The 23308-nt window shown below is 37.2% G+C and overlaps 1 protein-coding gene across 7 annotated transcripts in view; it reads right to left on the reverse strand.

Moving 5' to 3' along the window:
• Pwwp2a (PWWP domain containing 2A) overlaps window positions 1–23308 on the reverse strand; it is a 37850-nt gene continuing 14542 nt past the window's right edge. For 2 of the 7 annotated variants that reach the window (XM_078051873.1, XM_078051884.1), the window contains one exon: window positions 13467–16147. In XM_078051873.1, coding sequence (XP_077907999.1) covers window positions 14467–16147 — 1681 coding nt within the window. In that variant the 3' untranslated portion in view covers window positions 13467–14466. Of the gene's footprint in view, window positions 2261–4700; window positions 4821–7428; window positions 7495–13466; window positions 16148–23308 lie in introns of those variants that run through there. The other 5 variants (XM_078051880.1, XM_078051882.1, XR_013439747.1 and 2 more) reach the window with 5 other exon arrangements.

Below are 23308 nucleotides of genomic sequence, written 5' to 3' on the forward strand. Positions count from 1 at the left end.
TTTTAAAAAAATCAAAGACTTTATTGGATAAGTGTTACACAACATTCTTTAACATTTAACTCGGAGCATACTTAAGATGAGAAACAATTTTTGTCATTCAAGTCTACAAAATGAAATAGGCTTGTGAAGATTTGAAATACAGACAAAAGGTAGCATGAAGCAAAGCTTAAATATTAAGCAACTAAAGCAATATAAGTGATGTCACAACATGGTCTAGATTTTAAATACCACCAAGTTTCATTTTTTAAAAAATGAAAATCTAGTTTGTAACAAAACATCTTTGAGAATTTATTATGAGAAAAAAATATTTAGATACTTAAAACTTGATCTCTCCCATTTATTTTGCCTTTATATTATTACTTCTTGGTCATTCCCATTACTCTACACAAAGAATCCTAAAGCTTAGTTTAAAATCCTCATTATACAATCCACATGTAATCCCACCAAGGCTTGGGAGTCATCTGGTTCTTGAAGTGAGCCTAAAAGGTACTGCTGGTGTTAGGCATCTGAAAGGCCAAGATGACCCATGCCATCACCCTTGGGCCATCTAGAGTAGGGTACCTGATAGTACCTGTCATCTTTAGAATTTCCTGCTGCTATAGTTCCTGAGCTGACTTTTTCCAATTTGATAAGATATATAATGACTTCATAATACTGAATCTTCCAAAAAGACAACTGTGGGATGCAGTCAACACTTTTAATTACTTGCAATGTAATTAGGATTTGTATTAAGTTCACAAGGCTCAAGACTGTCTGTTTTCTTGAGTTGTAAAAAACAATCAGTCAGATAAATTAAATATTCTAAAACTTTCACCTAGAACATTTTATCAATCCTGAGCATGTGGTCATTAGGTAATTCCAAACCTATACAGTAAGATCACGGAAAGTTAGAACACCTGAGCCAAGTGCTCAGCTATTTATTATGTTGCTTCAAATGAATTTGTGGTGTTTTTTGTGGGTTTTTTTTTTTTTGGCATTTTTTTCTTTTTTTTTTTAACAAGTAACCAATATGGAATAATCTTTCTGATTTAAAAAATAAATCAGTATTGCCACTAAAAAACTTCAGTTTTTTTATTAAAAGTACGGCACCATCAAATATAAAATGCCTTAAAAATGTAGTACTCACAGGTCCATCTGATTTTCTCATGTTTTCTCCATTCATTAAAAAAGAAAAATTAAAGTTTTTCATAATATGTACTTATCAAAGAAAGAAATTATGGTCTCTACTAAGAATTCGTGTTCCATGCACAGAAAGTTCAAGCTATCTTTATGGATCTCTTCTGGCCACTCATCCCCCAGGGCCAAGTCCTACCTGACACCTGTGAGAATTTCTTGCAATTAGATGGAGGGGCTCTCTGTAAAGAGGTCCACATCAAAATTCAGATGTTGTTACCTCTTCTGAACAAGATAAAATCAATAAGGACAGAGACAAGAATAAAACTTTTTCCAGCTCAGTAAATTAAGAACTAGCTCTTGGAGTATACATTTTCACTCCAAGGTCAACACTAGACTATCCACTTGGAGTCAAAATATGAAAAGATAAGCATGTAGTTATGAAAATGTGCACAAAATGTTAAATACTAGTGGCAAATAAATACACCTTAATATGTTCTAACAAGCAAACATGTATTCAAGATAATACAGCCCTGCTTTAGAAAGAAATGATCCAAATTTGTTTGTGGAGTGGGGCACTTTGCCATCCCTCCAGCGGGATGTTAGATAATCTTTCCTCTTATTTCCACTGGCACCCTGAAGGAGACATTGGCCTTAGCACGAGACTATTGCTGTTTCATAAGAACCATTCTAGAAATACCTTTGCTCATATCTGAACTGATTAACATAAGCCTTGGAGCAAGCACGAAGTTTAGGTATGAAAAATAATTCAGCATTTCTGCATCATCCCGTGCCCTTTAAGCCTGTCCAGACTGTACTGATAAGAACTTCACATTCTAAGGAAGTTATTGTCAGTGATTCTCCATACGTAAGATTCAAGTGAGTTCTTATGTGTATTCACATCACTTTCTCCTCATCTCATGCATAATTTATTGCAGTAGTTTTAGAAAATATTCCCTAATACCTTTTCTTCAGTTTATTATAATGCAAGTGCCCCTTTATAGACTGTTGGGTTTAACCACTGCCTTAACATTTACTTCTTAGTGCAGCTTTAAAAATCTCCAATTTCATTCAGTCCTGATGCTCTGATGTTCTCTGTCATTGTGGTACAGGTCCATGAAACCAGCAGCCTGCTAATGTCTTTGTGCTGAAATATAGTAAAGAAAAGGAAGAAAACGTAGTTAAGCACAGGTAATTATATAAGAAATAAAGAAGTCCTTGTTTAAATTAAGCCCTATATAGATTTATGGGACTTTTTCTTTAAATCAGTTAAACCTGACCATTTTTTTTTTTTTGAGGAAAAAACTTACTGCCATTCTAAACCAGCAGAAGCATTTGTTGTTATTTCTGAAGTTTATGTGGCCAAATTCCAACACAAGTTAAATGCTGCCATCTTCACATAATCATTCTGCACTTGAGTCTTTTATATATATATCTATATATATATATATACTTGTTCATGAATATTTGCCTACTGTCAGGGAAATTTTAACTTTGTTCTTTATGTTGACATATCAAGGTAATAATAAGTCAGCATGGCTGGTATGGACTACTGAGAAACACCAGCCTTCTCTAGCACAAGAGAGCCTACCTACAGTCTTAGGAAGCAAAATTTATATAATAGAACCAGTCTACTGAAAAATCAACTGAAGATCACCCTGTTTGCATATGTGCACACAGTAAATAAGAGGGGAGTGGAGGGTGCCTCCCCAGAGGTAGACACAGCACATCAGAAGGCATCAAGAGTACCATTTGAAACTGGAAGACAACTGAGGTACACTGGTTAGACCACAGTGTTCCTTATTACACCAGCAAACTTGATTACTGACAAAGCCATACTTCACCACAGCTCCAACAAAAAACAGGACTCAAGAATGTGCTTACAGAGAGCAAGGCTTATAAAAATTACTGCCAAGTAGCATGACCAATGCCCAACATTACCAACCTCCTAATATCACAAAGTAGTAAGAATCCCACTGAAACCCTCTATAATCTATGGGAGCTTCTCTCAACGTGGGAGCTTAAGTGCCAATGAAAGTTTGAACTCCAGAAGAAGCGATCCATGGAAAGAAACATGAGTTTTTTTGTTTACTTGTTTGTTTTTTGTCAAATGCATTTTTAAACCAGAGATATGGTATTTTGGTGAAATAATAACACACAAACAATGCAAAAAAGGAAAAATGAAACCACCCCATCCTTCTCAATGTTTAACTTCCAAACAAAGTAGGCGACTTTCCTGTGGTATTATTTAACAGAACACTTGACTTTATGTTAACTTCCCAGTGTTGTCGTGCTTCATCTGCTTAGTGGATCAAGGCCTATAAGATAAATTCCACAGGACATCCTATCACATTTCTTTACAAACAATGAAAAATGACTTGTAGCCATAAATAATGCACACATCAATATGAAAGGCGGAGGCAGTCCTCGCTTCTGAAGAAAAAGAATGATTAAGTTTTAAAATTCCACATTAAGAAAAGTTTTTACTTTCTAAAAGTAAGAGATCCAGCTAATATGATCACAATCCTCACAGATTTAGACTCACATAAAACTTTTTTGAGAGAAAAAAGGGTCAATGCCACATATGATTCCATTTCCTTCTATTTTTGAGTCTCAAAACCTGACTGATCTTCGTGAGGCCTCCTCAAGTTCAGTTAAGATCAGAGCAGGAAGCCAAGGATTCCTATGAGAGGGGTGAAAACCGAAACCACTGTTCCCTCAAGAGATCACTGTAAGGTAGCTACCACCATTACAGATAAGTCCCAAATTCAACCAGTCTCTGATCTAAACCTGCCCTTCTGACACAGCTTGTAAATTATAGCTCATTTGCACCTATTTAGCTCTTCAGTAGCTGCAAAAATACCAGGTTAACAGCACTGCCCCTACCCCAAAAGGAAGGCTTCCTACTTTTATTAAGAAAGTAATGAAAGATCATAAATTCAAAAGGAGCACAGCAACAACACAAAAATCCCTGAACTTTTCCTACCAAATAAAAGAGTCCAAAATAAGCCATTCAGGCATCATCCAGGAAATCAATAAAAGCTTATGGAAATAGATTATAACTACATTTCAGTATTATCTTTTACCACCCCTGGAATTCTTACCTTATGTAAATGACTACAGTTCTGAGATGAATTCAAGATTGTGTGTGTGTGTATTCATACTTATGTATACAGGAAGAAGCAATCACTCATAGGAGATTAAAGAAATGAATATAAAAGTGACAAAAATTGAAATAGGGAAAAAAATGAAGAAACCCAGTACTTGATTTTCATGGATACGCAGCTATGTGATATAATTCTTCAAAGAAACTCCAAACTGCTACCATCCTACAAGAAACTGTGCTCAATTTATGGAAACTCACAGGAAGCTCTGCTTCTTCATCACAGCAGGTAGAATCAATTAAAAGTTATTTTCACTCATTAAAGCTATCACCTACATGAAGTACATCCAGCTATCAAGGTCAATGAAAACTAAAGAAAAAGGACTAATGAATTCTTTGAAATCTAGCCTAGTCTACTTCAGGAATGATTAAGTGATGACATGATGCCCTCTTCACTTCGTGGCAGGGCTTCAAACAGACAGACCTGCCCGTTTCACTGTTAACTTCAATGCTCCCAGTCTGAATCCACAGTGGTCTGTCAGACACTGTAAGGGAGCAGCAGGACTCGTCACTGTCTGATGTAATAGCTGCCATTTGTTGAGACCTATGGTAGAAAAAACCAAGTTAACAAAAATAGAGCAGTCATTTGAGTTCTTTTTCATCTATTTTACAAAAAAAAATAATTTAAAAATAAGACCAAAATTTCAGTTGAATTTTCATAATTTATGTATTCTGGGTAAACTGCTGGCTTCACAAAATGCGAAGCTTTGATACTACAAGACTTGAGAGCCGTGCAGACACATTAGCCTCGGCCAGGAGGGGGCACACTCCAGCTCAAGTCCTAGCATCAGCAAAATGCCAGGGGCACATAACTATGCTGCCCTCCAAGAAAACTTAGAAGCAAAAGGGGACTCACATTTAATGTTCCTGACCCCAAAAAAGTAACTGCTAACCCTAGCCTAGGGTTGGGGCAATTCTGATCTTCAACAAGGTCTGCAGTATCCTCCCTTGTATCACATCATTCACAAACTCTGAAGACCTGTTTCCAAAAGACCATCCACCATCTTAAGCCCCTTTTCTTTCCACAGGGATGACCACCTTGCATACTACTCAGGACCTAACATTTATGAGGTGACAACTGGTTGGAAAAATAGCAGTTATGATGAGTTAAACCTCAGGCTTTCACAACAGAGACTTCAAATACTAAGCATAATTCCGATGAAGGACTGGTCTTTTAAGCTTTCATTTAACATATTTGCTGGTTTGCTTACCTCCTCTTCCCTAGTTTAAGTACAAATAAGAATCAATTCACCTGTCACTTCAGTGTACTCAACTCGAGGGTCACTGATTTAGATAGTTTTAAGATTCTAATCAGAAGCAGTCACATATGATAAAAAAAAAAGTTTTTTAAAAGGGCTTTCTGACATTGAAAAGGAAAAATCCTGTATATACCTGAGGTTTAAATATAATTACATCTGAGTTTTAATCCAGATGAAAACAATTTTTAAATGAGGTTTAATAATGAGGTTATTTTGCAAGGGAAAAATTAAATATACTATAACTATAACCCAGTAAAATCATGCAAGAAAAAGGAATCTGAATGCACTAGAGGACTTCTCTTTGGAAACTGTCCCTAAGTAAAACTTTTGTTAGGTTCCAACAATCATTCTAAAGAATCTGTTTTTTGATTCTAAAGCAGGGAGCTAAGATACATCAAAGAATGATCTATCTCATCTTCTCCTGTATATTTCCTCTTTGGCAAACTCCTGAAATGCTACATAAAATACCAGTATGCCAGTCCCCTCCACAGCGCCTGGCTTGTGAGTCTGGTGCTAATATTTAATGTGAGTTTCCCTTCAATGCTTCCAGGGTCTCCATGTTCTCTTTAGAAATTCATCACCATGCAGGATCTGCGTTAGGAAGAGCCAGGGAGCCTGGCTATGACGCAATGAAAGGAGGGATACCCCCATGGAAGGCGCGATTTCCCTGGAAGTTCCTCATTTGGTCCTTTAAGAGAAAGCTGCTGCGAAGGCCCTATTCCTGGGAGGCAGCAGAGATCTAAAGGCACAAATCAGAACAGGGTGTCAACAGTCAGTCCCCCTTTTGGAGTGAAAGAAGGAAGTAGAAGAGGTCATGCTCTCAGTGCAAAGTCCAGCATTGAAAACTCAATGATTAAGATTATACACATGTACCTATTATTTCACTAAACACTCAATATAGATTTTAATACAACGGGATGCAACACAGAAGAACCGGAAATGCATAAATAGTACCTCATTTTACAAGACATTCTGGTTTTCTAGCCTTAGTGCTGTTTTTCTAACCAGTTATTTTTCTAGTTTTGAACAAACTGCACATAGTTCTTCCCATCACACCAGGACTCACACCTAGATGCGCCACTCCCTGCAAAATTCCTTGCTAAAATCTAAACTGGGAGAAATCATAGGTTTGTAATCAACAGCATCTCAGAAATGAATCATGGATAAAAATTACTATCCTTTGAAAAATAAGGCCATGAGACATAAATCTTGGCCTTGAAATGTTAAGTATATCCCTCCTGGGAAGGGAAACAGCTTCCTACTCAATCAAACCAGTAGTAACGCAACTTTTTCCAATTAATATCCACTGCTTACTGCTCACCAAAACATTAAAATAACAAAATGCCAAGGTCCCAAGGGAACACAGCATCTGTGCAAATCCACAGTTACTTAAAATCTGACAGGTATAGTTTTGTGGTTCTAACACCTTTGTCATTGTCAAGCTCTGACAGGAGCTTCATGCAAGGAGCTCAGTCTTCTCAGAGCCAGGGGAAGGATTTGGGAGGTACAGGCCATGGGAGGTGGTGATCAGTTGTTAGTACATATCCTATCCATACATAAGTAAATGATCATTTCTAATCACGCCACGCCCTGTGCCTGCCACAGAGTGGAAATGGGAGTTATATGTGAGTGAAGTATGTTACATGAAGAGTAAAAATATGCTAATGTGAGTTAAATAGGAGTTTTCATCGTGGTGTCCTGTGACCTCCAACCTACCTACCCTCCTCAAATGCCAGTTAAAATCAGTGAGTTCATGCTACTTCTAGAAATCTGTGAATAATCATACCGTGATGACTGGAATAATCACACTGATTATTGAAACCTAAATAACATTTTTTCATTTAAAATGAATGTGTGGGGCTGGGGATGTGGCTCAAGCGGTAGCGCGCTCGCCTGTCACGCGTGTGGCCCGGGTTCGATCCTCAGCACCACATACAAAGATGTTGTGTCTGCCGAAAACTAAAAAATAAATATTTAAAATTCTCTCTAAAAAAAAAATAAATATAAAAAAAATAAAATGAATGTATGTCACAAAAAATAGTTATCAAAAACCATTAGAATGAAATTTCTCTGCCATTTACACAAAGATGGTGTTAGTGATAGGAAGTATTTATGTAGGTCTTGTGCCAGGCTCTTTTCTAGTGCTTTAAATATCTAAATTCTCACCATTACCTTAAGAAGAGTTACTATTATTCTGCCATTTCACAGATGATGATACTGAGGTAACTTGCCTGACTTGTCAAGTTGTGAATCTAGGCTATCAGGCTCAGAAGCTTGTACTTTCGACCACATGCCTAAAAAGTGAAAGAGATGATTCTTTGCTCAATAAAAGCCTGCTACCACACGCTACTGATGCAAAACTGATAATGCTCCAGCTTACCTGCATCACTGGCAAGTCGTATACTCATAAGGACCTGCTTGTATATTTTACAATCAGCTGGATGACACTCCCATATTTCTACAAAAACACTCTCCTCAGGCAACCAAAAACTTCTAATATATTTTACCTGTAGGGAAAAACTATACTCCTAGGGTTTTCAACAGCTTTTAAGTGAATCTCTGGGCTGAAAGAACTGAGCAGGAGGCACTGAGTGTAACAAAACTATGTTAAATAGTTTTTTTAAAAAAAGGAAAAGACACTCTTGCTAAAACTTGCTATGAATTATTATAAAGACAAGGTTTTTAATTTTCAAAAAAGGCGGGGAGGTGGTGTGTGATCATAAAAACCTAACACTTCAGCTAAGGAGTACTTATTTTTGCTTCTTTTTTTTTTTTTTTTTAATATTTTTTTATTTTTTTTTTAGTTCTCGGCAGACACAACATCTTTGTTGGTATGTGGTGCTGGGGATCGAACCCGGGCCGCACGCATGCCAGGCGAGCGCGCTACCGCCTGAGCCACATCCCCAGCCCTTATTTTTGCTTCTTGATACCGACACCAGTACAGAATGATCATGAGTTTTAATCATGGTTTCTGATTAAGAGTCAGATTTCTGGGCTGGGGATGTGGCTCAAGCGGTAGCGCGCTCGCCTGGCATGTGTGCGGCCCGGGTTCGATCCTCAGCACCACATACCAACAAAGATGTTGTGTCCGCCAAGAACTAAAAATAAATATTAAAAATTCTCTCTCTCTCTCACTCTCTCTCCTCTCTCACTCTCTCTTTTAAAAAAAAAAAGAGTCAGATTTCTAAGCAACATAAAGTGGCAACTGTCACATTCTTATGATATAAGGAAAGTTCTATATTTAAATGACAATTGTTTTCAATTTATTTAAGAGACCTTACCAAATATTTGGGAATTTGAAGAAAAATATTTAATTCATGTTTAAACTAAGTTTTAAGAATGGCCTGTTTTCAACATGAAAGCTTTATGAAATTGTTTTACAAAGAAAAGGTGAAACTCAAGAAAAGAAGGCCCATTGAGTCAGACAACATCCATTATAGCCACCTATGTTTTTCAACTGAAAAATGAAACTGACTCAGAAATTCAGTATTTGATGATTGACTTTTGAGTTTACAATATCTCCTCTTTACCCCTCCTCACAGAATAATGCTGAAATCTATATGAAAAAATTAAGGTTCAGCAGTTAGATTTTTCAGGGATTAAAAAAAAAAAATCACTGAAATTTGACTCAGTCCATTCCAAGCTAGATTTCAATATAAAAATTAATTCAGTATCTCCTATGAAATTGTGGTACAAAAGATGATCACAGAACTTTATTAAAAGTTAAACGTTATGTATGGCAAGGCATTATTTGTTTTCTATTAACTACTCACATACAAAGGGGGAAGTGAATAAATTAAAGAAAGCAGTATATGAATAATGAAAATATGACAAAAGTATGATGGGCTAGTAATCTAATTTAATTACTAATAACTTATTTCCACATTCATAAAAATTGTCCAATAATTGTCCTTATTACTGGAAGGGGACCATTTTAATTAAAACCTACTCCTGATAGGTAGATGCAGTCACATTTATTAACCTAGAAATTCTACCAAGATATAGTTTTTGAAAGTGGGGCACCATTAGCACTTGGGGCAACATTTCTTTGCACAGGGCTACAAGTGGACCAGGAATGAATCCTGGAAGGCTGGCACTACCAGTAGCTTAATCCAATTACAGCGATGACCTCCCCAGAAAATGAGTGGGTCCTATGACTTAATTTCCAATACCCTCTAGAACAATATTACTGCAAATTTAAAGATTCTATCAAAAGCCAGGTGTGTGATCCCAGCTACTTGGGAGGATGAAGCAGAAGGATCATCAAGTTCAAGGGCAGCCTGGGGAACAGGAAAACCGTGTCATAAAATTTAAAAAATAAAAAGGGCTAAGGATATTGCTCAGTTGTAAAGTCCCCAGGGTTCAATTTCCAGTACAAAAAAAAAAATTACTGATGGATAGTTGTGATGGTTGCACAACAATGTGAATATATGTCATACCATAAAACTGTACAATGAAAATTGATTTTAAATTGGTAAATTTAGAGTCAGGCATGTATGCCTGTAATCCCAGCCGCTCAGGAGGCTGAGGCAGGAGGATCCCGAGTTCAAAGCCAGCCTCAGCAAAAAGGAAGACACGAAGCAACTCAGTGAGACCCTGACTATAAATAAAATACAAAATAGGGTTGGGGATGGCTCAGTGGTTGAGTGCTCCTGAGTTCAATGGTAAATTTTACATTATGCCTATTTAAGCACAATTTTTTAAATACCAAAAAACTGCAATGCTTTATTAAAACAAAACACTATTTCTACTTGATCCAACAAGGAAAATCTGTTTGGATCTACATAAATGTTAAGTCTTGGCTGGGGGAATAGCTCAGGGTAAGAACCTGGGATCCATACCTATAATTGCAAAAAGTAAAATGATAAAATATTGTTTTTTACTTGACTCAAACAAAGAGACATTTCAATCTTAGTGTCAGTTATCCATTTTACAAAACTAAAATATAAATCATCTATATCACTATGACTTTAAACTTCTTATTTCTTATTCAGAATAACACATCAGAAATGCAAACTACAAATGCTTCCACTTTTCAATTCAATGCAAGCTTGAAGAAGGAACACAATAAAGTGTACACAAAAACAGAATATGAAGAGCCTCATTACTTAGAACAAGGTAAAAATCAATACAGCTTTGCTGTTTACCTTCTCCTGGCAGTTGGATGGCCCCACCTAATTCTGAGTTCCTGTATTAGGCATTTCTAATAGATATTGTCTTAACAGGTATAATTAGTACAGTCCCAAAGCAAAACCTGATTTCCCCTAACTTAGAAAATTTGTCTTCATTCAGTCAAATTCTCTATTGGGGGCCATCACTGGACATAAATCCTTGAGTTAAAATATTATTGACTTTTCTAGAAATTTGCCAGTCAGCTAAAAGTAATAACAAATGGAACCAGTGCAGCACAAACAATAGAACATTCACAATTTAAAATAAAAAAAACTGATTTTAAATCCAAATTACAGATTTTTTATTTGCAATTCCTAATTCAGTTATTCAATAAAAAGGCAAACTGGCCACCTTGCAATCTTTTAAATATGTATGTTCCTTTCAACATAATCAATTTCAGAAAGGTACAGCCTCTTTATATAGAGGTGAAATTCAGTTTTTCTTTCTTTTTTCTTGCAGTACTAGGGACTGAATCCAGAACCTTTTTTCGCATGCTATATAAGTGATCTACCAATGGGCTGCATCTCTACCCCTTTTCACAACAGGGTCTCACTAAAGTGCCTAGGCTGGCCTCAAAACTTGCAATCCTCCTGCTTCACCCTTCCAAGTAGCTGGGATAATAAGCACATACCATGACACCCAGCTGAAATTCAGTTTAATAGTTTGTAATTTAGAAGCCCAAACCTACAAATGAAGATATGTAATATGGTTGATTTTAATATGGTCCCATGTTCTTTGCCTACAGTAAGTATCATCTCTAAATTCCTGTCTATTCATATACTTAGTACTGAGCTACAATTACTATCTACTTAGAAATTTTTTCCATCAAAGTCACTTAAGGACATACAGACTAGTGAATCCTAGTTTCCCCATCTTTTACATTTCTGGTTCCACATCTGTAAATGAGAGTTGAGCAGATGTCCCTTCAAAATGACCAGGAAGCTTTCTGGTCTATAAGTTTCAGGAAAAAAGGGGGAAAAAAATCTGATGCTTTCAATTTTTTATGGTTTCTGAGTTTCAAAGATCTGATTTCACTGTGTTTCTCCCCTTGCTTATCCTTTGTTTTGGCCACTTCTCTTAGACCACTAGAAACTTGATGTAACCCTACTTTTTCTCTATTCAAAGGGAAAAAATATCCAGTTGGATTATCTCCATGAAAAAAGCACCTTTAGCACTTCTAACAGAAATGCAAAAATGGCTATAATTATCCAATTCAACTCTACCTCCATCTGCAGTAGATACTGGTTGGATTCATCTAAGACATTTCTATTTGAATACAACACTTTAATAATCAGCTATTGGATTATTAGTGTTTAGAACATGCATTTTAAGATTACAGGAATTCTCTAAAACTTGTCCCTCCCTTCTGAGAGGTACAGTGAAACACAACAGACTGTAAATTTAAATCGAGGGATTATTTGACATAACTAGATCATGTACATTTGTTATTATGCCTCAGCCTTTTCCTCAATAGTATAAACTACAAAAGTGAATGTTAGTTTTGTACTCTACAATCATGAGTTTTTTCTTCTTTTTCCCCATGGCTTCTAAAACAAACCAAATATGGTTTAAGCCACAAAAGCATATTTGTCAAAGTACCTGACTGTATTAGCAATCCACTTTCAAAATCACTATTCTGATAAAACCCAGTTCATTACAAAGCCTTAAGATAACATACTTTAAGTGACTTTTGTTTTAAATTTGTCTTTATATTCAAACGTTTAAAAATACCTGAATGAAAAAGTTCAATAATCTGAAAGATACTCAGAAAATATTTAAAGATAATTTTTATAACCTCTCCAACACTGTGAACTTCCTTCAACCTGTTATAATAAAAAAATTATATAATAGTTGTTTCTGTTTGCAGGAAAGAATATGTTTTTAAAGTGAAATCTTTTTTTTTAATTGTGTGTTTATTAGAATCAAAAAGCATTGACTAAAATTCCCCAGAAGAAATTCTACATGCTTTTGCAGAAATTGGTACTTAATCAAAGAAGTTCATGACCTTAAGGAAGCTGATAGGAGACTATAGATCTCCAATCTCTATTAATCATTATTAATTTCATAGTAACTAACACATTTCAAAACTGGTTTATTTAGACATACATGAAAAATTGCCCTTTCAAAGGTTCAAGTTTCCAAAAGTGTTGAATTGACACATTTCAAACTGGATTATTTAGAAATACATGAAAAATTGCCCTCTTAAAGGTTCAAGTATCTAAAAGTGTTGAATTGAAATTATATCACACTTAAAATTTACACGCAAGTCTTATAAGCAACTTTTAAAATGTTGGGATAAACTTGCCTTCACAGGCAATCAGATATATTTTTTCACTAACAGTACAAAGCTAAAACTGCAAAATAAGAGATCAAATCTCAGGGACAGATAGAACATTTAGAAAAATAGCAAGCTAAGTAAGTTACCAGCAAAAAGCAGTGGCACCTGAGGCAGAAGATCAAACAGAAAAAGACTGGTTTTAATCCCCAAATGAGACTGGTTCTAATTCCTTAGAAACTAAGCATGTAGTGAAATATTACGGCTAAAAAGGAAAATATTAAAACCTATACATTTGAGAACTTGCTGGGAGGGGAGTATCAAATCTAGAAGCACATCAGACCTCCAGACTATAAAACCTCACATTAAGAGTGTACTGATTGATCTCTTATCTGAATTTCACCTATTCTCAGATAATGTATTCCCTGATAGGGCAAACCATCTTGAAATATTTCAAAGCTTTTTGAGAAACACACACAAATAATTTGGATTTAGTCGATTTTATTTACAGATTTTTTTCGTTTTGTTTTCTTGTTTGTATTTTTTTTTTTTTTACATTTCAGAGCATTACACAATTACATTTTCTCATTTTCTGACCTGCAAACAGATACCTTAAATGGAAATTTTTTTAATTATCAAATTAGGTACATCCAAAATGCAACAATTACACACTTGACAATTAATTCACAAAGTGTAATTTACTGGGACGTATCCTAAGAATTTAGGAACAGCCAGTCAGGAGAAATCTGACCAAATTTAGCAATCAACTATTTACATATCCAAAACCAAACCTATCTAAGCTCCCAAATCAGAAGCTTGAAAGTCTGCTATATCCCCACTGCACAAAGGAGAACAATGACTCAAACCTGTCCAGTCTTGACAGTTTTAATCCCAAATACTGGGCTACTTCCCCAGCATGTCACTGAATAGCAAGCATTCAGTTTGTCAAAGCAAGCATCTCAGTTTGTCAAACACCCAAATATCAAACTTTTATACCATTATGACCATAGAAAGACTAATTTTCTTTAGTTTAAAAAAAAAAAATAGTAGTCATTAAATATCCACAATGTGCCCCCAGGTCACCAGCCCTTACTAAATCCCAAATACGCAACCTATGTCACATAGTGACAGGCAATGTTATATATATGTGAAGATATATATACAGTAATAGTACAAATAGCAATTAACAGTCCCTGAAAAAATTCAGTTTCAGTTGAGGCTATGGCTTCTATGCCTTGGGATGTTTTTAGATTTCAAAATTGGAAAATACTGCTAAAATCTCACTTCCTGAAGACAAAATTTGATTGCATGTTCAGTTTAAGCTTCTCAGTCTAAAAATGGCTATAAGGTAGTATAAAAAGTCAGCCAACTGAGTGCAATTTTTCTCTCCAATTTGGCCAAGCTATTTTGTAGAAATTATTCCTAGCTAGACTAGAAAATCTGTGGTGCCTTCCAAGGGTTCTTGCCTACCTTACTGTCCATGTTCACGTTTCAAACTGTGTCAACAGAGCCCGCACTTCAGGGGTCAGTTGCTTGGCAGCCTTAGCCGCCTCTGTGATAGCCTTGCGATACAGGCCCTTTCTCTTCTTATTAAAGCGTGACTGGAAGTTTTCTAAAAAGGGGGAGAGTTGCGAAAGAGCAAGGAAAGATGTTGTTGGAGACCCAAACCACGAAATGCGGGCCTCCTGTCGGACTAAAAGGCCGTTATCTTTCCGGCTCACAGTTATAGTAAGAATACGGGCTGGCCACCAAGGGAAGCCATATATCTTGGCCCAAACAATGTCCCCTACACATATGGTCCTGCCATCTGGTGTGACGCATTTAGAGACGTTTTTGGAAAAGATTTTCATTTTCAAGGAATTACTGAGCTTTTTCTCTTCCTTTGAAGAGGAGGAAGTGGAGGAGGTGGAAGGTACATGCATACTGCCTGGAGGAAAATCAAAGCTTTCAGAAGAGCTACACTCAGAGTTGGAGGATTTCAAATCATCTGTGCTATCAATGCTACACACTGAAGCACTGGAAGAGTCAGATTTCTTGTGATTTAGGGTCATGTAAACAGAGATATTGCTTTTGCTGCCCTTTTTGCCCAGTGTCTGTGGTTCATCCTGCTCACCAGGTACAGGCACTTCACTTGTGTCCTGAACCCCACTGCTGGCCTCTTCAGGGCCTTTTGAGGGACTCTGATTTTCTGAAGGGGCCTCACCTGCTGAGCGGGTGGAGGTGCAGCGAGACTGGGGCTTGGGTGCCATCTTGCCACTCCGCATTTTCTCGAGTCCTGTCTTCAGAGAAGAGTCATTTTCTTCATTCCTGTACCTCTGTGGTTTTAAACGAACCCGGGGTGGAAGGGAACCTGAGCTAGGATTCTGGTATCGACGAGTGAAATGGACTTTTGAATGTGCATTTTTGGAAGTAGAGGTTTCACTTTGCTTCTTTTGTGCCTTTTCTTTGGCAATTTTCAATACTTCCCGAGCTTTTGCATGATCCATGTTCTTACTCTGGAGCACTTTTTTAGTACTTAACTGAGCTTTTGACGTATTTGCCTGAGCAGAAACTTTGACTACTCTGCCTCTGCTGTGAGCAATATTTGAAACCTTAACCACAGCATTTCTTCTCTGGCTTTCATTTTGGTTTTTCCCATCCACTTTATGGTCAGTTTTCAGTTTTTTGTTCACAGTAGCTACACTTTCATTTCTCCGTTTTTTATCTTCATATTTAGAAGAGTCACTTGCACTACTACCTTTTCTAATTTCCTTTTTTTCAGCAACAACACTGTTTTTACACTTATCACAGAGGACTTGTCTGGGTCGTAGTTTAATAGCATTCATTATTGAAGTGGGTTCTTCCCGGTACATTTTTCGTTTGGGTCGCTTAATTTTCCGAGGAGGAGGCTGAGGTATTGATTGGTTATATGTGTCCCTGATAAACAAAGGGGGAGGATAAGGTGCTCCTTCATGGAAGAGAGGTGGTGGTTTGGAAGTCCACAGGCTTTCAGCCAAACTCAGCTCAGGAGGTGGGACAGAAGGATCGTTGGGAACAGCACCATTCACTTCACCCTTGACTTCTGTCCCTTCTTGGAATGTATTACTTTGGAGCTGCCTGGCTTCCGGTTTATCCTTATATTCCCTTTTAGGAAATACTGTCACAGGGATCCCATGGGGCCCAAACCTTTGAAAGAAAAGAAAGAAAGAAAAAAAGAATCCAGTAAGTTGACATTTATAATTCAATGCTTAAATGTAAACAGCTTTCATGTTTATTTATGACTATTCCTTATAAAACAAAAATCTACTGACTACCCCCTTCCACCCTCCATTTCTGCTTTTTTTGGGTACCGGGGATTAAACTCAGGGGCACCTGACCACTGAGCCACATCCTCGGCTCTATTTTCTCTCTTTCTTTAGAGACAGGGTCTCACAGAGATGCTCAGCACCTCACTTTTGCTGAGGCTGGTTTTTTTTTTTTTTTTTTTTAAAGAGAGAGTGAGAGAGGAGAGAGAGAGAATTTTTTAATGTTTATTTTTTTAGTTCTTGGCAGACACAACATCTTTGTTGGTATGTGGTGCTGAGGATCGAACCCGGGTCGCACGCATGCCAGGCGAGCACGCTACCGCTTGAGCCACATCCCCAGCCCGCTGAGGCTGGTTTTGAACCCGAGATCCTCATGACTCAGCCTCCCAAGCCACTGCAATAACAGGCATGCGCCACCACGCTCAGCAAAACCTCCATTTCTTTGGTCCTACATTTTAGGTATAAACAGAAATACTCCAAATGACTGCCCTAAGCAACAATAGCTGACTTCACTTAAAATGGACCTTTCCAGTGTTGAATTAAAAAGGATGTACTATCAAACAACCTGATATCCAATGTCATGTGTTATATTCACTGAACTACATGCAACATCTTCAACTACTTTCAAATAGGACTTTGTAACATAAATATATATCTTCCTCTGGTTAATAGTTTTCAAAAGATTTACAAAGTAAATCCATTCTTAACTACTCAAAAATACTAAAAAAGTAAAATCTAGTTTCACCTTTATTGGTGAATCATTAAAGGGTCAAAAAACAAAAAAAGTTGCTCCTTTATTCTTATCTCTTAACTCTTTTAAGCCTACAATTCCAACCTCCCAAACACAAAACTACCAAGAACTCAAATACTCAAAGGAATTTCAAAACAGACAGTTACACAACTTGTGGCTTTCAAGCTTTTTTAAAATCATATACTTACTCCATTAGCAGATTTTTTCAGATTGTAACCCAATATAGAAATTATTTACACATGCATACATGTGTACATTGTATACATAAATATACACTTACGTAAAAGTTTCAGCAAATACTGAACCTTATGTGATACACAATGATATGTTTGCTTTATTCTTTTTTTCTACTCTTGTCTATTTCATTTGTATTAATACTAGTTAATCCAGACCCTTTATTTTTATTTTTTTTTAGCTGTAGATGAACAATACCTTTATGTATTCATTTTTATGAGGTGCTAAGGATCAAACCCAGAGCCTCACACATGGTAGCCAAGAGCTCTAACACAGAGCTACAACCCCAACCCCTAGACACTCAATTTTCAAAGCAGTGGTCCAGAATACAAAATCTTCACAATTATCAGCTTCAAATAAACTGGGGTCAATAAATTTCCTTCTCACGAAGACCTAGAAATAACTGTGGTTTAATTTGCCTGGGCTCAATTATCAAAAACCTGACCTTTAAACTGGCCATACTCAGTTGCCTTCTCATAAAACTTAAATCACACTACCAAAAATTTTAGCATATATATAAACATGTTAATTTTAAGCACTGACTGGATCAAACAGTACCTAACAATAAGATTCTAACCAGTCCTATAAGGCAACAGTTCTTAGACTGGCTTCAGGTAGTGAGTGAGGCAGAATCCCTCCAATCAGATGCAAATGTTATATATGTGTTTTGTTTTGGGGTTTTTTTTTTTTTTTTTGAAGTCTGGCACTCAGAGTCTTAAAAATATGTTCTCATGCTTCCAAAAAGGTTCAGAATTCCTTTGTTGAAAACAAATTCATGAAACTGGGTAACACAACTAGGGCAGGGATTTAAACAGAGCCAACACAGAGCAGGTATCCAATTTTAATATTTTTCTTCTTAAAAGTCTTTAGAAGAGTCTTGGCTACCTCAAACCAACAAATTAACAGGAAATACTTACAAACCATAAAAAAAAAAAAAAAAAAGAAAGAAAAGAAAAGCATTTTTTTTCACCTACAGTATTACAAGCATGGGTCTGGGCTAGTTCAAAATGGAAAGGCACTCTCCTCAACTGTATTTGACTTTGTAGAAAGTTGCTTTTTTAATCTAGCATAGCATCTGATAACTGCTTGCTTCCTGACTCATTGATTGAGCATTTAACCTTTTCTACATACAGGTGTTCTTACTTTTTTTTTTTTTTAAATGACAATATAGATACAGGTATGCTGTGCAAACCTGTAATCCCGGGGACTCAGGAGGCTGAAGCAGGAAGAATCAAAGTTCAAAGCCAGCCTGGACAACTTAGCAAGACCCTACTTCAAAATTAAAAAGATAGAAAAAGTGGGGATGTAGGGGCTGGGGATGTGGTTCAAGCGGCAGCGCGCTCGCCTGGCATGCGTGCGGCCCGGGTTCGATCCTCAGCACCACATACCAACAAAGATGTTGTGTCCGCCGAGAACTAAAAAATAAATATTAAAAATTCTCTCTCTCTCTCTCTCTCCCCCCCCCACTCTCTCTTTAAAAAAAGAAAAGAAAAGAAAAAAAAAGAAAAAGTGGGGATGTAGCTCAGTGGTATTAGTACCTCTTGGTTCAATTCCCAGTACCCTCCCCACCAAAAAAATGGATTCAAGGTCAATAAACATTAGCCACTTTTCTTAGCCAAAATTAATTTTATATTATTTTTATAACAGTGGAGTTTAGGAATCTCCTCATATGCCCCTCCACCCATTCATATTGAGGATTAAACCCAGGGCACTATACCACTGAGATTTATCCCCAGTACTATTTTAAATTAATTTATTTAGTTAGTTAATTCTGAGTCAGTTTCATGTTGCCCAGGCTGGTGTCAAGATTCGGATCTTTCTGCCTTAGTCTCTCTAGCAGGATTACAAGTATATGCCACTGCTTTCAGCCCCCTCCTCATATCTTGAATTTATATTCCCCATGTCGGGGCTGAAGGTGAGGCTTAGTGGTAGAGTTCTTGCCTAGCATGCACAAGGCCCTGGGACTGATCCCCAGCACTACAAAAAAATAAGTAAAAATATGTAAAGAAATATATACATACTCTCAATGTGAGCACGACCCCAGCTAATTACTTTAAAGCTGGTTATATCAAGAAAGCCGTGAGCGGAACGTGGTGATGCACACCTATAATCCCAACAACCCAGGAGGCTGATGCAGGAAGATCACAAATTCAAAGTCAGCCTCAGCAACTTAGCAAGTTCTAACCAACTTAGTGGGAGCCTGTCTCAAAATAAAAAAAAAAAAAAGAGCTCAGAGATTAAGCACCCCTAGGTTAAATCCCAGGTACAAAAAAAAATGCTGTGGAATCTTGATTTATTTATCCTATGGAATTCAATGAGAACATTAATAGTTCTTACCTGGATTGGTTTTCTCTTTGCCTTTCCCCCATAAGCATATAAACTATTCAAACATGAAGTGTTTTCTGTTTGGTTTTGTATGCCATGCTAGAGATCGAACCCAGGTGTTCACACATAAGCACTGTATCACTGAGCTACACCCTTAGCCCTCAAAGTGTTTCTAATAACAGAGGACGCACTTAATTACTTAATGATGAATGGAAATTAGAGGCTACTAAAATGAAAAAATGAAAAAGGACCCAAACTGGTAACTCAGGATAGTGAATGACTAGCAAAGCAGAAAAATATTTTTAAATAATAATAAAAGGCCCCCCCTCCAAAAAAAAAAAAAAAAAACAAAGGGAAAAGGTAGAATCACACATCATCTTTCCATCTCAGTAATCATGAGTAATTGTGCCACCAACCTTACACAGACATCACTTAACTATCTAGAACAGCGTTATCAAACTGAGGATAGAGACATTGGCTGTGATATCAATTCAGGGTCATGCTGATAAAAATAAAGCCAGCATTTAAGAACAGCAAGAGTAAATGTCCACAACTGCAGTGAATATTTTCGCGCGCGCGCGCATGTGTGTGTGTGTGTGTGTGTGTGTGTAAGAATCTAGATGTCACTATGTCACTATGCTCCAAAGTTTGAAAGTCAGAGGGCACAGTGGCTCATGCCTATAATCCCAGCTACTCTGGAGACTAAGGCAAGAGAAAGTTTGAGGCTAGCCTGAACAACTTGTCTCAAAAATAAAAATGAAATGGAAAAGGCTGGGGCTGAAGCTCCGTGATAGAATATTTGCCAAGCATGCATGAGGCCCTGGATTCAATGTGGGCTACTGTACACAAAGTTTAAAAGCCACTAACCTACAAATGTAAATTAGCAAAAATACTTATCTCTTTAAAACTCTAAATACTAACTTCTCAAGAACAGTCAGTGAAAATCTTCATCACAACTCACTGGAATATTTGAAAACGGAGACTTCTAAGCTGAAACATAAGACTCTCCTACAATGAACCCAAGATCTAAATTTTTAGCAAGTACCTTGCTTTAGAGCTCTTTCTAAGGTAGAGACATCTACGTCCCATGTCAATGTTTTCCATGTCAATGTTTACTGAGCAAATGGAGAGCTGAAAGGCTGAATGGTGTCCCTTGCTTGGGCTTTTTTTTCCCCTGTTGTACTGGGTTTGAACCCAGAGGCACTTGACCACTGAGCTACATTCCCTAGCCCTTTATTTTTTTAATTTTTAAAAATTTTACAGTATGGGGATGAACCCAGGTCCTCACACATGATAGGCAATTGCTCCACCACTGAGCTACTACATCCTCAGTCCGTTTTATTTTGAGACAGGGTCTCACTAAATTGCTCAAGCTGGCCTTCAACTTATGATCCTCCTGCTTTAGCCTACCAAGTAGCTGGGATTTTAGGTGTGTGCTACTACCTTTAACCTGCTTAAGCTTTTCCTAAAAGAACTTCTTAAGAACTGACACCAACTGTGTCACTTTCCTTCCCTACTCCATTGTGCAGCACACTAATGTTTTAGTGACTTATTCTAACCCTTACCCATTTTCAGTCTTTTTTACTACCCCAAAATTCTGGGCCAGGGGTAAAGATCAGTGGTAAGGCATGCACTTAGCACATACAAGCTCCTGGGTTCACTGAATCCCCAGAACCAAAACCAAAAAAAATTCTAGCTGGTAATCCCAGCTTCTGTGGGGCAGGGCTGAAGTAGGGAGGATCGAAAGTTCAAGAGCAGCCTGGCAACTTAGCAAGACCTAGTCTCAAAATTTTAAAAAGGGCTGGGGACACACTCAGTGACGGAGCATTTGCATAATATGAGTAAGGCCCTGGGTTTAATCCCAGGCACTGTAAAAATATTAAAATGACTTGTGGGGAAAACTAGGTGAAGGTGCAAGAGACCTCTCTACCCTATCTTCACAACTTCTTTGAATCTGTAATTGTTTTTAAATAAAGTTGTTTTGTTTTTCTTTTTGATTTTGTTTTTGGCTACTTGGAATCTAACCAGAGATTGCTTTACCACTAAGCTGCATGCCCACCCCCAACCATTTTTATTTTTTATTTTGAGACAGAGTCTCACAAAGTTGCTGAGGCTAGTCTAGAATTTAAATCCTCCAATTTCAGCCTCCCCAATCATTGGGATTACAGGTGTGGGTCCTGGTTTCAATCCCCAGTAAAACAAAAAGAAAAGCAAAAAAGGACTGAGGGCATAGCTCAGAGATAGTCCACTTGCCAATGCATACAAAGGTCTACCAACCACTGTGGTCTGTGCTGTAGTCCCAGCTGCTCAGGAGACTGAGACGGGAGAACTGCTCAAGCCCAGGAGGTTAATACCATCTTTTTTTTTTTTTTTTTTTTTTTTTTTTTTTTATTTTTTTTTTTTTTAAAGAGAGAGTGAGAGAGAGAGGGGGACAGAGAGAGAGAGAGAGAGAGAGAGAGAGAGAATTTTAACATTTATTTATTTTTTCTTAGCTCTTGGCGGACACAACATCTTTGTTGGTATGTGGTGCTGCTGAGGATCGAACCCGGGCCGCACGCATGCTAGGCGAGCGCGCTACCGCTTGAGCCACATCCCCAGCCCCTTAATACCATCTTGAGTAACAAAGTAAGACTCCACCCTACAAAATTTTTTAAAAAATAGTTACCTTCCAAATAAATTAAGAGTGATGAATGCCAAAATTTTGAGGGAAGAGAATCCTGGGGTTTAATAATTACTCTGTGTGAGGGCAAGAGATATCACTATTAAAAAAAAATAAAAAGTATTTTCAGAGCTAGGCATAGTGGCACATGGCCTGTAATACCACTAATAGGAGGCTGGCAAATTCAAGGCCAACCTTAACAAATTAGCAAGGCAAGCAATTTAAGCAATTTAGCAAGGCCCTGTCTCAAAAAATAAAAAAGGGCTAGGAATGTGGCTTAATGGTTAAGCGCCCCAAAGATTTAATACCAGGTACCAAAAAAAGGAATCTTAAATCTCATCTTGAATCTTGGCTGTGACAGGTACAGTGACACATGTCTATAATTCCAGCAACTTGGGAGGATCGAAATTCTGAGGCCCCCTGTCTCAAAACAACAAATAAACAAGGGCTAGAGATGTAGCTCAGTGGTAAATCACCCCTGAGCTCCATACTTAGCTAAAAACTGGGAAACTGTGGCAATAGGATCACAAGTTAGAGGCCAGCCTGGGCAACTTGGGGAGACTCTTAACATAAAAAATAAAAAGGACTCAGATAGATCTCAGTGGTAAATTGCCTCTGGGTTCAATCCTCAGTACAAAAAAAAAAAAAAAATCTCAGCCTAATGCAATGATAAAACTGAAGATGTAAATGTAGAGGATTTAGGTCAAATCCAAAAATGTGACTATTATAGGAAATATGAAAATGTTTTCTAGTATTTGTATTCCATTTAAGATGTCTGAATTTTGTGATTATTTTAGCCTTGACCAAAGAATCAGTCTTTATTCTCCTACTAACAAGCTTTATATAAGTTGTATTTGCTCAAGATTTCTAGGACTACCAATCAATCTTTTTTTTTTTTTTGAGTTGTTGATGGATTTTTATTTTATTTATTTGTATGTGGTACTGAGAATCAAACCCAGTGTGTCACGCATGCTAGGCAAGCGCGTTACCACTGAGCCACAATTCCAGCCCTAGCAAACAATCTTATACTTAAATATGTGTGTGGCTTCTTGGGGTAAGCTCATAACCATTAT

The sequence above is a fragment of the Ictidomys tridecemlineatus genome, chromosome 1 (assembly GCF_052094955.1).
Source record: "Ictidomys tridecemlineatus isolate mIctTri1 chromosome 1, mIctTri1.hap1, whole genome shotgun sequence".
NCBI classification, from domain to species: domain Eukaryota; kingdom Metazoa; phylum Chordata; class Mammalia; order Rodentia; family Sciuridae; genus Ictidomys; species Ictidomys tridecemlineatus.